At 37.2% G+C, this 19,206-nt stretch overlaps 1 protein-coding gene across 1 annotated transcript in view; it reads left to right on the top strand.

Annotated features, from left to right (window-relative positions):
* The window catches only part of LOC125651602 (furin-like protease kpc-1), a 51,766-nt gene extending 34,061 nt beyond the window's left edge, over positions 1–17,705 (top strand). The window contains exons 9-21 of the mRNA XM_056166539.1: positions 811–934; positions 1,070–1,173; positions 3,732–3,849; positions 4,928–5,259; positions 7,601–7,731; positions 7,869–7,957; positions 10,679–10,869; positions 13,186–13,329; positions 13,562–13,655; positions 14,861–14,970; positions 16,070–16,170; positions 16,262–16,427; positions 16,949–17,705. Coding sequence (XP_056022514.1) covers positions 811–934; positions 1,070–1,173; positions 3,732–3,849; positions 4,928–5,259; positions 7,601–7,731; positions 7,869–7,957; positions 10,679–10,869; positions 13,186–13,329; positions 13,562–13,655; positions 14,861–14,970; positions 16,070–16,170; positions 16,262–16,427; positions 16,949–17,235 — 1,991 coding nt within the window. The 3' untranslated portion in view covers positions 17,236–17,705. The remainder of the gene's footprint in view (positions 1–810; positions 935–1,069; positions 1,174–3,731; positions 3,850–4,927; positions 5,260–7,600; positions 7,732–7,868; positions 7,958–10,678; positions 10,870–13,185; positions 13,330–13,561; positions 13,656–14,860; positions 14,971–16,069; positions 16,171–16,261; positions 16,428–16,948) is intronic.
* Positions 17,706–19,206: the final 1,501 nt, after the last annotated feature.

Raw genomic sequence — 19,206 nt, 5'->3', positions numbered from 1 at the left:
AAATGCGTAATGATGTAGAGCAGGAAGGTCTCTACCAAACTTGTAAATTTCATGATCCCCGGGGTAGGTATTCCGACCCCAAGGCAGGGCCAAACTTACTGTATAGTGTCTATGTGTAACATCTGCTTTAGTGTTATTGGTGCTAAATTGAAACTAATGGATATTTAGAAAGAGCAGGTAGTCTTACCAAAATTGTAAATTTGATTATCCCCAGGGTAGGGGTTCTGATCCCACAGTGGGGCCAAACTTCGTGTATGATATTTATGTGTAAGTTTGCTAATCCTGTATAAAATCTAAATGCATACTTAGGAATAGCAGAAGAGGATGTACAAAAAATGGTGAATATCACAACCCAGGGTTTTGATTCTAGGATGGGTACAAATTAGTCATATCTTTTAATGTTAATACACCTATTATATTATGAAAAGCCTTTCATCAGTGTATGCACTTTTGAGGGTAGTGAAGTTTCAAGAACACGTCTTGTTTTTTTACTGTTACTGAACATTAGAATTTAACTTAGATATTCAGAAAGGGAAATTTTTTGTTTCTAGATTTCATAGCCCCTGGAAGTAGTGATACTTTTTCACTAGTACTCAGGTGACTGATAAGGCCTGTGGACCTCTTGTTAATGTATGTGATAATTTTAGGAACAATTTTCCATGAATTGATCTAATTGGTGCCATAATATCAAATATATATGATAAGTAACAAAGGCCAGAGAAAACAATCTCATTCTTTGAACTATTAAGTGTTGCATGGAGGGGGGGGGGGTGAAATCATTATCATATAACTGTCATTAATACATTCAAGTTGCGACATGGGTGTTATTCCAGATATCTACAGACCTACACAACCGGTGCACCACTACTCATACAGGGACCTCAGCCTCCGCTCCGCTGGCCGCCGGTCTGGTGGCCCTCTTACTTGAAGCAAAGTAAGTGACTACATAATACGTAAAAAAAAAAATCGGACTAATTTGTACACGTCTTCCAATTTTCATCATCGAAATCTTAGATTACAAAATATAGTTCTTGAAAGGCAAACAAAATTCTCAATTATCATCGAATAGCTCGAAGTTGACGTGGCGAGATGTTCAGTATATCATATTGTTGACCTCTAATCCCGACCCTATGGAGGATGGTAACTGGGTCACAAATGGCAAGAAAAGAAAAGGTACATTGTATTACAACCACTATACTCTTAAATGCACGTGTCTTTCGGGTGAAAAAGTGAAGGTAACAAACAGGATCGCCGAATCTCAAATCATATAAGGAATACAAAATTGAGAGGAGGACAAACATGGACCCCCTGGAAACACCAGAATGCCTACGAGGAATACGAATCCCATCCTCTGTTCACAGCCCTTTATGTTGACTAGGTAAACGGATCAATCCGTAGTCAAAATCAGTATCGGAAAAATGGCTTAACTATTGATATGAAACACATCAGACAGCAATCGACCTAACGACAGGTTGTATTTGCAAATTAAATCATTATATAACAACCATGGAATTTACGACATGTGGACTTTTTATTGTGAATAGTCTGGTTCAGTTTTTTAAATTGAGCTTATGCAAAACATGCTCTTCTATATCAAATAAGTTGAGAGACACCCCTGGGTCGAGGCCTCTGCTGGTGGACTGTTAGTCCCCGAGGGTCTCTACAGCCCAGTAGCTAAGTACTTCGTTACTAGCTTGAAAATACGGATGTATATTTAATTGCTGTTATAACATTTAGAAATTCATTTCAAAATTAAGGATTATCTCCCTCATGCATAGCTCTTATCCTTGGACGAATTTGGCTCTACTTTTTTGCACGCTGTTTTTGGCTATATTTAGCTCTAAAACTTCAAAGTTATTTCGGATTTCAAACATTTCGGTTGAGCATCACTGAAGAGACATTATTTGTCGAAATGCGCATCTGGTGCATCAAAATTGGTACCGTATAAGTTTTACACAAACACTAGATTCTGGTGATAATGAAATATTGCTACATAGATATGGAGAAGCTGAAGTCATAAACAATTTCATAAAACTGAACTGTTAAATTATATTTGATAGCTATGGAAGTTATGCAGTGTATTTATATTTTGAGTTCACTTGGATATATCGAATCTATGTGTGCAAAAGAATGCAATGAAGAGATTAAAGAACAGAAAGAAGTAGAGAGACTTGTTGATAATCGAATACCATTTGCATAACCTGATATTGTTTGTGGCAAACTCGGAGAATTGCTAGTGTTAATTTTAACAAAAATCCTGGGAAGCATTAATTTTGTTTCGAATTTAACCTTCCTAATAGAATTATTGATTGATTTTATTTCTAGGCACCTGATCCCACCTCGGGTGTGTCCAGGGACCCGTATATGCCCAACTATCTATATTGTATTGCGTATAGGAGTTTTGAGATTGATCACTGCTCGTTATTTTCACCGTTCATTGTTTAACACCCCACTCGAGAATTTTTAACTCATATGGAGATGTTACCATTGCCGGTGAAGGGCTGCGAAAAGGCTCCATGCCACAGTAGGTATGGCACGATAAAGATCCCTCCCTGCTCAATGGCTGTAAGGGTCGAGCATAGACCTAAATTTTGCAGCCCTTCACCGGCAATGGAGACGTATCCATATCAGTGCAAAATTCTCGAGTGGGACGTTAAACAATATACCACCACCACCAAACCTACAATTGATAAGTATGTTGTATCTTTGCAGACTGATTGGGATCTCTGTGAAACATAAATTGCACAGGATGTAAATTTATTTAAACAAACGAATCCAGAGAAGATGATGTTATTTTCAATAGTATTCGTATCCAACATTTGATTTAGAATGAACACAATTTCGAAAACTCTATGGTGAAGATAACAAAGAGTGACCAATCTCATAACTCCTATAAGGAATACAAAATGAAGAGTTGGACAGACAAGGACCCCTGGATATACCGTAGGTGAGATCAGGTGTCTAGAAGTAAGTATATCCTGTTGACTGCATTGTCACACCCGCTGTAAGCCCTATATTCTGAGCAGGTAAATGGAGTACTCCACAGTCAAAATCGGTGTGTAAAGAACGGTCTAACTATTGGTATGACACACGTCAGACTGTACCTGACCCAATGACAGGCCGCACTGGCAAACTAGAGAGTTATAACGACCATAAAATCAGCGAAACGAGAACTTTCAACATTGTTTGTTATAATGATCTAATACTATTTTGACTGCGGATCACCCCGTTTACATGATCGATATAGAGAACTCAAGGCTGGTCAACAGGGATTGTTTACTCCCCTCCATGACACCTGATCCCACCTCTGGTTTTTCCAGGGGTCTGTGTTTGCCCTGTTCTTAACTCTGCATTCTTGATAGGATTTATGAGATTAATCACTTGTAATTATTTTCACCTTTATCAATCATTCTTACGTAACAGTGAACTGTTCATCTGGAATACGTCACAGTCCTTATTATGCTCAATTGTGACGATCAACAAATTTCAAACCGGACATCGATATAACTTGAAAGGCTACATGTGGCTGAATTACCACAGCCTTTGCTTAAAACTATAAAGAAACACAAAAAAAAGAAAAATTATTATAACATGTGTTATTATTGATAGAAGTGTTTTTATCATACAGTTTAGTAGCGCTCATATGACATAATTGATGCTGGTTTATAATTTCGGTGAGTCTGCAATACGGTTACGGTTTGAGATAATTTACTGATAACTAATGATTTCAGTGAGTCTGCGGTACGGTTATGGTCTGATGAATGCCACAGCTATGGTGGATTATGGATTGAGGTGGATCAATGTTCCTCCCAAACACATCTGTGCAGTTCTCAGTGATGCTAATAATGTGTAAGTCTATAGAAATATACTCTAGTAAAAACTAAGAACATAACAGATAGCAGCTGTCATATTACCTCAATAAAATCACCTCTTCTGACTTGTATTGCTTTGAAATTTATGACCAAAAATATGTATGTCTATGGAAATTTAATTTAAAAGCTTCAAATATTATAGATAGCAGAATGATGTCATTTTACCTTAATAAAATTCTGACTTGTGTTGCTTTGAAATTAATGACCAAAAATATATGATTTGAAAATTTTTGTACTTCTTGACAAGAAATCATTATTTTTGTCACTGTTTGATGTTTGCATTATTGACAAAAATTATTGTACATTAAGACTTAGTTTTATTCTCTTTTATAAATGTTATCTAGAAGTAAGACGGTTGTAAACAGACATATAATTGTGTGGAAATTACCGATTTGACAGATATAGCATACTATTACTTTGATGCTACATCTATGTAGCAATATTCCATTATCACCTGCATATGGTGTTTATATATCTCAACTGATTCGATATGCAAGAGCTTGTTCTGGGTATGGTCAGTTTTTGAATCGAGGTAAGCTACTGACAAACAAGTTGATGGTACAGGGATTTCAACAGTCTCGATTGAAGTCAGCATTTCGCAAATTCTATGGTCGTTATAACGATCTAGTTCGTCAATACAACCTCGCATTGGGTCAAATGCTGTCTGACGTGTTTCATACCGATTGTTAAGCCGTTCTTGGCACACTGATTTTGACTACAGATAACTCCGTTTACCTGATCAGGATATGGGGCTCACGGCGGGTGTGACCGGTCAACAGGGGATGCTTACTCCTCCTAAGCACCTGATCCCACCTCTGGTGTGTCCAGGGGTCCGTGTTTGCCCAACTATCTATTTTGTATTGCTTGTAGGAGTTATGAGATTGATCACTGTTCGTTATCTTCACCTTGCATGCTAAGGCAGATGTATATGACCTGGGTTCTGTCATTTCTTAATCTGACCTCTGGGTATTGGCTACTTACTAACTTTCTTTTATCATTGATTGAAGTATTCATAAGTTTTTAAATCCAAGACTGTCCTTACTGCTAACCCACAGGAACTTGATGGGCCCCCCATACACCAGTCTAGTGACTACAGATGGTTGCCGAGGCACTGCCAATGAAGTCAACTATTTAGAACATGTTCAGGCGAAGTTGACCTTGACCTATTATCGTCGTGGTAATCTGGTCATTCATTTGACATCCCCCAGTGGTACTAAATCTACACTTCTCCCCAAACGACCCTCAGACGTGAGCAAAGGAGGGTTCAATCAGTGGGCGTTTCTGTCTGTCCACTTTTGGGAGGAAAACCCCACAGGGACATGGAAGTTAGAGATTGCGGATGATCACCCAACAACCAGCTGGCCCAAACCTCCAAACGGGGTCAAAGGTTAGTTATTTTTCCTATAGCTGTTGAAAATGTGTGTCAAATATTGATTTGAACTTTGAAACGTAAATTAATTTCCAATGTGATAAAATTTAATTTTTTTTTCTACCGCAAAGGTCATTTATATGTATTCCAAAACAATGACGACTTGAGTGTTAGCAGAATCGATTTTTTTCCAATAATGATGCGAGATAACACGTGTACCAAATTGAATCTTGTTCACTTATGTTTATCACAAAATAAGGTGAGGTATTTAAAATATCTTCTCAAGAAAGCGAAACCGGAAAGCCAAAACTTCCACTAAAACTGTCGTATACAAAGAAGATTAAAGTATGTTTAGATATGTTTTATAAGCGTATTTCTCTTGAGAACCACAAGTCACCATAAGGATATTATGAGTGAAAATAATATAAAATCATCTGATTGTCATCTGAAAAGAATATCTCCACTGAAAGAGGGGAGACATTGTTTTTGTACTTTCTGTCCATCCGTCTGTCTGTCACAAAATCTTTTGAACGTTTCTCTTACAATATGGCTTATTGGATAGACTTGAAACTTTGTACAATGTTTCATTGCCATTTATAGATATACATATTGTCAGGACAGGAGGATCCAATTATTTTCCTAAAAGATATAGTGGATCTAAGGGGGGTGGAGAATGTAAAATAGCTTGTGAGCACTTCTCTTCTTGCTTATCGGATAGACTTGAAACTTTGTATAATGCTTCATTGCCATTTGTAGATGTGCATATTGTCAGGACAGGGGGACCCAATCATTTCCCCAAAAGTCATAGTAGTTCTGAGAGGGTGGAGGATGTTGTTATTATGGATCTGAGGGATGGAGGGTGTAAAATAGTTTGTGAACCCTTCTCCTATGTGGCTTATCGGAGTTCATAATGTATATTTTCCTGCTCAACCGTCGCGGTGGACGAGAGGTTATAGCGTTCGCCCCGCATGCGGAAGGCCCGGGGTTCGAATCCCGGCCGCGACACACCTAAGTCGTTAAAACAGGTAGTGACAGTTCCATCGCCAAACGCTCGGCATCAGGTGTGAATGTCACGGGTCCTAGGAGATTACCTTAAAAACGGATGACCCGTGTCACAGTAGGTGTGGCACGCTAAAGAGCCATCACTGCTCAATGGCCGTAAGCGCCGAGTATAGGCCTAAATTTGAAGCCCTTCACCGGTCTTGGTGACGTCTCCATATGAGTGAAAAATTCTCGAGTGAGACGTTAAGTAAGATACAATTAATCAATCAATCTTCCTGCTCATGCTTTCTCCCCCATGCCATGTAGTACATTAAGGGAAGGAGGTTTCATTTGGGAGATGAGGAGACATTTGTTTTCAGAAAAACTAGTTTGTATTCAATTTTGTTCAAACAATGATCCACAGAGAGTTAGGGGGGGGTCTACCATATGGGTTTAATATTAATGTAGAGGGGAAATCTCTTTTCAAGAACTTGTCTAGAAAATACTAAATAATGTAAAAGCATCATGATGTAGTGTAGTTTAAAGATTTCCAATGCATGTTTCAGGGGTCATTAGGGGCGCAACAGTACCCCCACACTTCTACATAGGAATATATTGGGAAACATTTAAAACGGTTTTTACAAGAACAAGGATGTTTGTTGAATTAATGTGAAATTACCCTTACAAATGTATATAAAATAGAATCAAAATCAGACCACAAACCCCGGCCTGGGAGACAAGAGGTGTGTCAAAGGACTGTATTTTTGGAGCCCAGTAAGATTCCAAATATTAAAGCTGTGGAGAAAAGACTAATCTTTTAAACGTTTCATCAACGGGATCATGTTCAATACAATTTCACATGAATTGTCTCCCATAATTGCAGTCATTAGGAGTACAAAGCATCAAAGGGGATGCAATTTCTCAACTCTACTCATATTTTAAATGGCTAATTTTATTAACATTGTTCTTTCCGAAATTATAGATTAGTGTTACGACAAACGCATTTTTTCAATCACGTATATGTACTGGAAAGGTAAATTTATTGCATAAACATAAAATTTGTCCAAGACTATGTTTGATGCTTTTCAGAAAATAAACTGTTTGGAAAATAGCCATTCCATGCCAAATATTAAAAAATGTGGTAAAACGTCATAATCAAAATGTCATAATTCCGATTCCACGTCGATAATAACTAGATTCGGGATTCTTACACAAAATACACCCAATTGTGATGGGCAGATACAGTCCTAGGACCTTTGTACATTAGCATAATCCGCCTCAAATCATGATCTGAAAACAAAATGCTAGTAACACTATATAGTACATCAACTTACCGGGGTCACGATTGGCTCTAAATTTCATGAACTGGAACTTGCAGGACATCTTATAGCATGGTCACTGATTCTTCATGGAACAGAGGACAATCCAATCCGACTGAAATCTCCAGATCAAGGAGGCGTTGTTTCGCAACCTGCCACATCCCCGATAACAATGACCACATTATCCCCGGTAAGTGAGAAGATTTATCCTTGGTGTTGTCAGGATATATCTCAATGAAATCGTATACGTACATGTATACGATGTTTGTGGTGGTGTCACGAAATATATTAAACTAATAGTTTCATAGATTTCTTTACTTGTTGCAGAAATGCCACGAGGAATGTCTAGATAACTGTACTGGGGGTCGTTCTGATGACTGCAGGGAGTGTCGAAATTTACGTATGGGTTTGTTAGGGTAAGTTCACTCTAATACACGGTTATGATGATGGATGCTAAATTAAATTTGTGATTATTGTAGATATAGAATGAGTCCTAAATACTATTAAGAATACAAAATTAAGAGAAGGGCAAACGTGAACCTCTGGACACACCAGAGGTGGGATTAGGTACCCAAGAGAAGTAAGCATCCCCAGTGGACCGGTTACATCCACCTTGAGCCCTGTACCTTGATCAGGTAAACGGAGTAATCCGTACTCAAAATCAGTATGTAAAGAACGGTCTTACAATTGCTATGAAACATGTCTGACAGTATTTGACCTATTGACAGGTTGTATTTTCAAATTAGACCATAGAATTTGGGAAATGGTGACTATAGACAACTGTGGAAGCAGAAGTCATCCCGTTTTAGAGTTGTTAGTTTCCCGTTAGTACCGATAATCTATTCGTGGTATAGACGCTTCCCTTTGTATCCATGATATAGACATTGCTCTTTGTATTTGTAATATAGGTATTTCTTCTTGTATTCGTGGTTTAGACTATTCTTTTTGGATTCGTGTATGTAATATAAGTAACTTAAATGATTCTACCGCACAGATGTCGATTGACCTTTCTGGTACACATTCCTTAGGTTTACATGTATTATCTAAGAAGAAAGTAATTCTAGGGTTATATGTAAGGCACCCCCCCCCCCTCAAAAAAGGAAGAGTAATTATGAAATTTGAAGCCATTGCACAAGGCGAACTTAGCATCAACAATATTTCTATATGGGTTGGATGTTATGTTTATTTAAGAAATGAATTTCATATTTGAAAAAAGAAACTGAAGTATAGTCATTTTATTTATAGATTCATATACAAAATATTATGTTGCATTATGTATATCCTTATTTAATATAATGCATTGTCTTTCAATTCAAACATTAAATCACGGATTATGTCCATTATGGTTGATACGAACAGCCACTGAAAATAAGGGGGTGTAAGAAAGTTTCACACGTTTAATAATGTGTATGACCGCCATTTTCACCGATGCATTCTTCACACCTACGACACATTGAACGAATAAAGCTACGCAGAAATGTCTTGGGAATATCCTGCCATATGAGCAACACAGAACGACGCAAGGCGACCAACGTAGGGGGTGGCTCTTGACGTACATGCTGTTTCATTTCATCCCAAACATGTTCTATAGGCGATAAATCCGATGATATCGCAGGTCAGGGTAACACATTCACGTTTTCCTGCTGTAGATAGTAACTAACAACGCGCGAGGTGTACAGCAGTGCGATGTCCTGGAAAATGACGTTACTCTGGTTGTTGTGAATGAATGGAATGACGTGCTGACGTACAATGTCGTCACGGTAGCGAAAGCCGGTTAAATTGCCCTCCACTGTCACTAAAAGGCTCCTTCTATGTGTTGTAATTCCACAGCAAATCACAACGCTCCCTCCGTCGCATTGACTCTGCTGAATAACACAGGCGTCATTAAAACGTTCTCCGACACGACGAAAAGTCCGAACACGACCGTCAATGCTGTCGAGATGAAATCTCGAAATCTCGACTCGTCCGTAAACAGAACTTCTGCCCATTCTCTGTTATTAAACCGACAATGCCTCCCACACCACGCTAACCTCGCAACACGGTGACACCAGAGCAGAACAGGACGGATGGCAGGACGTCGAGGACGAATGTTGGCCTCTGGCAGTCTGTTCCTTATGGTTCCTTACGGTACGAGGACTTATCCGTCGATGTCCACGGATGCATGTAGTGGTCAAAGAAGCCGATTGGAATCGATTGCGTAAATGTGACGTCCGTATATACGTATCTTGTCGACGTGACGTCACACGCAGGCGTCCTGATCGTGGGCGGTTCCGAACGGTACCAGTTTGGTGGTAGTGTATCCATAAGGCATTTACAGTGTTAATATGAACTCCAAACTGCCTTGCCACATTGCTTTGGGTCCCCCCCCCCCCCCAGCTTCCAACATCCCAATATCACGAAAAAGATCATTTTCAATCGTGCAAGGCATCTCTCAGTCAAAATTGTATTCCAAAAACCAATGTTTTTTTTTTATTTCAATACATTGAATACTTTCAGTGAACAGAGTAAATTCTAATCGCTTAATAACCACGTGTCGTACAGGCTAGAAACTCCAGAAAAGCGTGTTGTGGTCTAATCGAATGCGACATTTAAGAAATTAGGTACTCAAACACGCGTTTAATATACAGTATTAAACTATGCCTTTAAGGATAAAAGGAGATCAAAAAAATATTTTTATGTTTGTATTTAACTTTTCTTTTTTCCGCTGGTTTACATAAGGGCATTAACTGCGACGCTTCACACCAACATACTTCAGGAAGTGACGCGCTGCATGAAAAGTATGACGATGTGCAGCGTTGTAGTTCGCGCCCTTGTGTATTTTTAAAACTGAAAATCAATTTTATATTTACATTGCTTTTTTATTTTTGTCGGTTTTAGATTTATTAAGATTCTTACTAATTTGTTCATAACTACATCGCATTCATAAAAAGATGCGCTATCATTACACCGAAGGCAAAAAAAGGAGTGCGATATTCTTGATTAAAATTTTGCAATAAAGCAGGAAAATGAATGTCTGTTAATATTTGGGTGATTAATTTACTACTTGAAATCCATACGCCTGTCGTATTGCATTTTTATTTAATTATCTATTTTATTTTGAATTAATTGTAAGTATGGATTCATATATATTCTTCCAGTGCCTGTGTGAAGGAGTGTCCCCATGGATACACTGAAAACCAGAAGATGTGTCTACCATGTGACTCTAAGTGCAAGAACTGTACATCTAAGTATGGCTATCGTCCACACTGTTATGCCTGTCGTGATGGCTATTTCTTGTTACCAGAGGAGGGAAAGTGTTCAGTAGAGTGCCCCGGGGGATACTTCTATGGTCAGTTTTCATTCTATGTGTTTTAGCAACAGTTTCAAAGTGAAGACTTCTGAATTTCGTTGAAGATTTCCTTTACTAGTAATTAACTTTGTACAAGGGTTTATCCGATAAAACACTAATCAACACCGTGCTCTAACATTTACACTACAATATGCTAGTGCATACCAAATTGCAGATAGAATAAATGGACATTTCGTGGCATGTATTACATCGCCTTACTGCGCACCGATGATAACGTCAAACTATCTTTTATGATAAGTTGAACTAGTCCTATAAATATCACATGGGAGACTACTCTTGTATGAGAGACAAGGGACCCGTCTCGCATACACATGAATCATTCCGAAGTTTTACGTTAGCATGATAAGGATCGTACAGGCAATCCTGTTAACAGTTTTTCGACGATGTGTGTTATGGTCTACCAAAGCATCCGCTTAAACATTGCGCATGCCAATTGAATATTAAATATCTTGTGATATTTTGATACGTATCCGTTATTTGTAATTGTTTATATGTCTGCAGAGGCGTCATTCCTTAATCTACACAAAACTAGAATATTCTTAGCTGCAGAACTGTAGCTCTCTGAAAAAATATTTTGACATAACAGAGAGCTACAGAGACACCCCTTATAAAAACCTTCGATTTACGGCACACAAAAAGCTGCGCACGGTTGAGGCCTTAAATCGTTGTATTCTTGAGTTACTGTCTCATAAATTTAATATCAAAAAATCCTTAACATATTTTCCTACTATACTTAAGCTTGTGTCTAAACATACCTTCAAATATCCATTAAAACCCCACACGACCTGAAAACTCCCAGCTTCAAATGATTTCGTTTGTTGACGTAGCCATGTTAGGTAGCCGGTCAATTCGAATCCTGGTTAATTTCCATACTTGCACAATAACGTCTAGATGTGAACTAATATCCCCACAAATATTTTAGCTAAATATTTTAAATAATATATCATCCCAGTGCCTTTAAATAATAATTATTCAAATAGCTAAACTCACGGCAATGCGGCTTTCATTAGTCTGGTGCAGTCTCCATCCCTGCCACACGAGTGTTAAGGACTTTAGTAGCATTTTCATGAATCAAGAGCTTATTTTACCTTTAGAAAAACTTTATTTTTTTAATTTCTATAAATTATTCGTATTGATAATAAATGAAGAGCGAATACATAACATATAACGAATTTTATGAATATATACTAACAACAACAGGGTACGAACTGACCCGGCTACTTAACATGGCTACGTCAACAAACGAAATCATTTGAAGCTGGGAGTTTTCAGGTCGTGTGGGGCTTTAATGAATATTTGAAGGTATGTTTAGACACAAGTATAGTAGGAAAATATGTTAAGAATTTTTTGATATTAAATTTATGAGACAGTAACTCAAGAATACAATGATATAAGGCCTCAACCGTGCGCAGCTTTTTGTGTGCCGTAAATCGAAGGTTTTTATAAGGGGTGTCTCTGTAGCTCTCTGTTATGTCAAAATATTTTTTTCAGAGAGCTACAGTTCTGCAGCTAGAATATTCTCTGATCCGCTGTAACATCAACAAACGTCGGAATTTTCTGTCATTCATGTTTACCATTATGACATTCATGTTTACCACTATCACATTCATGTTTACCACTATCACTTTCATGTTTACCACTATCACATTCATGTTTACCACTATCACTTTCATGTTTACCACTATCACTTTCATGTTTACCACTATCACTTTCATGTTTACCACTACCACATTCATGTTTACCACTACCACATTCATGTTTACCACTACCACATTCATGTTTACCACTACCACATTCATGTTTACCATTATCACATTCATGTTTACCACTACCACATTCAAGTTCACCACTATCACTTTCATGTTTACCACTATCACATTCATGTTTACCACTACCACATTTCAAATGCTCGAGAAACAGAAATGATAGATAGCGACATGAAATATATTTTTTACTGCAACCTGATTTCTTTAAATGCTTTTTATTTTTGAACTTGAGTATTTCTGAAGAATTTTAATGCTTTTTATTTTTGAGACATTACTTCCGTATTGCCTGTTGAAACCCTGATTATTTGGTAGTGCATCGTTGGACCATACCTTGCGCATATTCAACTATAATAAAATCCTTATTTTGGTCTATATTTCATCCCAATCAGTTATTGAGATAAACACTTGCTGAAAAGTTCAGCTTTAATGGTGCACACTTTGACCTTAACGGACAACCTATGTGCATATTCACTTCTACAGCATTTTCTGAATTTCCTTGAGTTTTCAAATATAATCCCATACGATACAGGGAACTCAGACCACAGGGTGTGTAAAAAGTGCAACAATATGTGTGAGACCTGCACACAAAACAAGGACAAATGTACCAGCTGTCCTCGAACTTTGACCCTGATGGATGACAAATGTCATTTTCCAGAAAGCATTTGTTCTAAGGGTTAGTCTCTCTCTCTCTCTCTCTCTCTCTCTCTCTCTCTCTCTCTCTCTCTCTCTCCTGATCGTTGTCTTTGTATTTTACAACATGCTGAATCCGTGTTAAAACATTTTTCATTGTCTCATCAATTTATCAGGCTGTTCCATCTTTATCACTCACTACATTGAGATATAGATGTTACCTGTACATAAGTATTGCAACAAGTTATATGAACTGTTCAGGGTTTACTTAATAGGTTACTACCAGTTCAAAAACCAGTGTGTACTGTGTGATGCAAGCTGTCTACAGTGTAAATCCAAGGACCAGTGTGTTCTCTGTCATCCTCAGAGGTAAGCTTTTGGGTTTCGGAGTATTGTTAAAAACTCCCTGAAGAACTGAAATTGAATACTGTTTCACTCGATTTTGAAATTTTTTTAATATTAGGTCACCTGAGTAAACTCAGATTGTAAATTTGAGGATTCCTGCACCCCTAGGACCTTAGGGGCAGGGCAAAAACTGCCCAAAAATCACAAATTTTCAAAAATCTTCTCACAAACCACACACATTTAAGAAACACTAAATGCACAGTGATGTAGAGCAGGAAAGCCTCTACCCAAATTGAAAATTTCATGATCCCCGGGGTAGGGGTTCTGACCCCAGGGCGGGGCCAAACTTGTTATATAGTGTTTATGTGTAAAACACTTAAATAACATTTTCTTTAGTGTTTTTGATACTAAATTGAAACTAAATGGATAGAGCAGGTAGTCTTTTTTCAAAATTGTAAATTTGATTTTCCCCAGAGTAAGGGTTTTGACCCCAGGGTGGGGCCAAACTTAGTATATAGTATTTATGTGTAAGTTTGCTGATACTGTATAAAATCTAAATGCATACTTAGGAATAGCAAAAAAGGATGTACAAAAAAAGGTGAATTTCACAACCCAGGGTTATGACTTTATGATGAGTCCAAATTAGTCATATCTTTTGATGTTTTAATGTTAATACACCTATTATTTAAAGCCTTTCATCAGTATACACCTTTGAGGGCAGTGCAGTTTTAAGAACACATCTTGTTTTATACTGTTGCTGAACATTAGAATTTAGCTTAGATATTCAGAACAGGAATTTTTTTTCTAGATTTCATAGCCCATGGAAGTAGTGATACTTTTTCACTAGTATTCAGGTGACCGATAAGACCTGTGGGCCTCTTGTTATTTCCAGCATTGTCTATAAATGAACTTCATTAATTCCCATTTTAGATTTAAATTTTTATTGCATTTCGAGATTTGTTCACATTTTGTATTGATAAAGTACTACATGTATATATAAATCTAACTGGGTTTCTTTACACAAATTTGTAAGGACAAAAATGTACATGAGAAAAGTTTAATTGCAGCAGTATTATCGCACTGACTGCAAGGTTCTTGTGCTCTAATTTTGTAGTGAAGTGGACAGTGATATTTTGAAGATACATAAGTTTACAGATATATATATATATATATATATATATATATATATATATATATATATATATATATAATCGTTTCTTCTTGAACAGTTTCTTTCACCAGGGGAAATGCCTACGTGACTGTCCCAATGGTTATCGCCCGTACAGCGTGCAAATGGACAAGTCTACCGCGCAAACAGAATGTCGTACTTGCCAACATGGTAAAGTAAAAACAGACAGGGCCTGTGTGTTCTATGTCCGTCAATCATATTAGTGAAATATATACATCTTATACCACTCAGAAAGATAAGTTGGTTTGAATTGAATGGTACTTTGAATATTCAATGTGTGAATTGATTATTGTGCATTTACTTTGTCCGTCGCTTAACCTCATTGACACCTTCAAAATAAGTGGGAGAAACTTAGCATCTGTACATACAGGTCTTTGGTGTTTGTTTATTTTCTGGTAGCACCTTTAGATTTATTCCCTACTTCTGTCCCACTAGCTTCCCCTACTCAAACAGGGAACATAGTAGTGTGCAAGGAATTGGAATATAGGAATTCCTGGTATCCTATAATATGGCGTTTCCAGAATTTCATTTATTACCTAAATTCTATACATTCAAATTATCAATTTTATTTTATGGGAGAGAAATACTTTGACTAAATTCTAGGTGTGTAGCCCTTGTGTTACTTAACACTTTTGACATATTTAAGAAATAAATTTCATTTTTGAAAATACATGAGGAGATGAATCCCGACGCTTCACACCTTCGTACATCACGAAGCGCGTTAATGCTTCATGAAAAGTAGGCCGGTGTGACGCGTTGCAGTCCATACCCTCATGAATTTCCAAAAATGAAATGTATTTCTTATATCTACATTCTATTTTAATTTCTGTCGGAATTCCCAGCCAATGAAATAGACCTACTAAATTTATCACGATTTATACGCGCATTTTTACAACTGCATCGTATTCATGAGGAATTGGGGTCATGATGCTTCAAAAACTAATTTGAAGATGTATTTAGAAAAAATAATCCTGCATTTAAGCAATTTGTCAGGAATGAGTAATGTTGTGAAAAGAAAGATTGTTAAAAAGCGAGGTAGTTACACACCCACTTGCGCTCCCACTACTACTTGTGAAAAGCGGGTGTATGTAATCCTCCCCAGCTACGCCCTTGAACTTCCAATTTTTGTACAAAGGCGTTGTGAATGATGTTATAACAGTTTGTAGTAGACATAGAGATGGGGTAAAAATTGGCGATAAATTGAGGTACGTTGATTAAGTGTTTCACAAAGGCATCTTGTCTTCAAAAGGAAACTGTAGTGGCTGCATAGAAGATTTTGTGATGGAAGAGGGCATCTGTCATCGACGAAACTCTTGCTTCAAACAGCAGTATTACGATTTCATTCACATGGTAAGTTATTCTAAATCATACAGGAATGAAAAACAGCAATGGATTTCTAATTTGATGCAATGAGACTGAGACCCGGGTCATTATCTTGTAGAAGTGTCAGAATTGTTATCCTCGATGTAGCACGTGTTATGGACCAGGGTCACATGAGTGTTTGTCATGTGAGGCTCCGCTAGCATACCACTCATATCTACAAACCTGTGTCACGTGTTGTAAGGACAACGAAAAAGAGGGGTCCTGCTGTAACTGTGATAATCAAGGTAAGTCTCTGTAAGCTAGCAATGAACGATAGCTTACAGCTGTTTATACAGCTATAATTCCAATGTTATGTATTATAATTGTTTTGATTGGACAAAAATAAATCTAAACGAGAATTTACACATCAATAAATCCAAAACCGCTGTGTATACATACGCGCCTGAAAACAAATAACATAGTGCAGGGGAAACTACTCAATTTTTTTTTAATTGATAAAACAGGGAACGAATTGGAATTACAAGAATCAAACATTCTTTTCGAAGAATTTATCGATGTGTAAACCGTGGACATTTTACTCACCAACTTAACATAAAAGTGCTTCACATTTTTATTCAGTTTGTGAGTAAAATGTCCGCAGTTAAATTCTTCAAAATATGTTTAATCCTATAATGGAGTATAGCTTACACTGCACTAATTTACTTCTAAATCACTTTAACATTTCTTAATGAAGACAATTTATTCTATTATTTTCGTCTTAGATATCTAATGAAATGTTTCATGTGAGGAAACTGTGCAATTTTAGGTAGCTGTTTAATGTCCGAGAAAGAATCTCAACACTCCTCACATAAAACCGTGATTGCGGTACAAAAGACGGTCATTGTTGTAGCGAGTCTTGCGAGTGTCATTGTCGTCATTGTTGCTATAGTTATTGTCTACACGGCCTCTAGAAAATCTAAATTGACCGACTGGTGCTACAAGAATGTTAGAAGCAAATTCAGCAGAGAAGTAACTTTTTTCTCCTTACATAAAAATCATCAGAAACAGAACGAAAGTACAGAAGACGCTGTTTATACAATTAGTACTGGATGATTGCAGGAAAATCCTGTTTATAATCAGCTTTTCCCAATATTCACAAACACACTTATGCTCTCGATAATGGAACTTCCAAGTATATTGCATTTATTAACTACTCGAACAACAAAAGCAAATGGTCGAAGGAATTTCAATGAGTTTCGAAAACCAATCTACGAAGCTAACACCAGAAAAAGTAGTCTTACGCAATGCATAAATGGAAGAAAGAGCAATCCCGTCTGCGCAAAACCAGCGACGTTGTTGACAAACATATCCTGATGGACTGTAGTAAAGTACAAATTAATAAAATATATGGCAAGTAGTAGAATTCATTGTCAAGTCTGAGATTTTATTTTATATATGGACATTTGCTTGATTTTATATTCCTTACATAATAGATGCAAAATACAATTACCTGTCACTGAAGGCAATCAATGATTATTTTTGATATTTGCATTTTGGAATAATTAAAGATTGTTTGAATGATATGCAAGCGTGTAAGTATATTATATGATCCCTACAACCAAGTACCGTGATCTAACCCCGGTACTTGCATGCAGGGGGTGAATCGTGACTTGCCCCTCTGTATGTTCTAGTATATATCTGTATAATGATTGAATATATATATGTGTGTGTGTGTGTGTGTGTGTGTGTGTGTGTGTGTGTGTGTGTGTAAAACTTAAACGGTACCAATTTTGATGCACCAGATGCGCATTTCGACAAATGATGTCTCTTCAGTGATGCTCAACCGAAATTTTTGAAATCCAAAATAACATAAGCTTGAAGGCCCTAAGAGCTATTTTAGAGGAAAACAGAGTTCCAAAAACGTGGCGTCAAATTCGTCTAAGGATAAGAGCTATGCGTGAGGGAGGATGTCAAATTCGTCTAAGGATAAGAGCTATGCGTGAGGGAGGATGTCAAATTCGTCTAAGGATAAGAGCTATGCGTGAGGGAGGATGTCAAATTCGTCTAAGGATAAGAGCTATGCGTGAGGGAGGATGTCAAATTCGTCTAAGGATAAGAGCTATGCGTGAGGAAGGATGCTGACGACAAAATAACAACTCATCTTTGTGACAAACGGGACGATTCTTTGTCATAGAGTTAAGATGTCAGTTTGCCGTTAATATCTACTTTCAATAAAGTATCTAAGTATGAAGCAGAAGTGGACGACTCTGTGGTGTCTTTTATTTCGAGTTCACTGGGATAGATTGAATCGACATATAAATGAAAATTATTATTGTTAATAGATGATACATCGTCGATATATTTAAATGTCGAATTGAAGGTCATAGCAAGATATTCTTTCTTCTCATGTAGAAGTTTTTGAATAAATTCTGCTTCATGGGAATATAAAAACAGTTCAGCTAACAAAGGAGCACAATTCGTGACCATGGGAATTCCAACAGACTGTTGGAAGACCTTATCACCAAAGACCACGAAGATATTGTCAATGAGGAACTCCAGCATATATTTTTGATTTCAAGTTCAGAGTACTTGTGCGTGGAATCAGAGTGGCGTTTAACAAAGTATGTTTTTGGATGACTGATCACTAGATAGGAATATTTGCGTTTTTCATTTTTGTTGAAGAAGCAACTGTCTATGATGTCAAAAAGTCTAGTCTTTAATTTATCGTGAGAAGTGGTCGTGTAAAGTGTTGAAAAGTCATACGTTTTGATGTTGTTGATTTGAGAAAAGTATTGCGTTTTCAAGTTGATTAAAAGTTCTTCAGAATGTTTTAGAATCCACATTTGATTTACACCACTTTTGGCATATGTGGTCGCGCAATACGTTTGAAGTTTCTCCTTCACAGCTGTTGATATTTTCGTGAGGAGCAAAGATAGGGCTTGGTAGAACATTTACTGGATCCAGGAATCTATCTTTGTTTGTAAGGGGTTTTATGAAGTTTAGGAATCGAGTATAGGTACGGTAACGCATATTACTAGCGATTGGGCCTTTTGTTGTACAAAGTATTTGGAGGCATAAGATCTT

Source organism: Ostrea edulis, chromosome 5 (assembly GCF_947568905.1).
Source record: "Ostrea edulis chromosome 5, xbOstEdul1.1, whole genome shotgun sequence".
In the NCBI taxonomy this organism is placed as follows: domain Eukaryota; kingdom Metazoa; phylum Mollusca; class Bivalvia; order Ostreida; family Ostreidae; genus Ostrea; species Ostrea edulis.
This window is presented reverse-complemented; position numbering and strand designations above follow the sequence as displayed.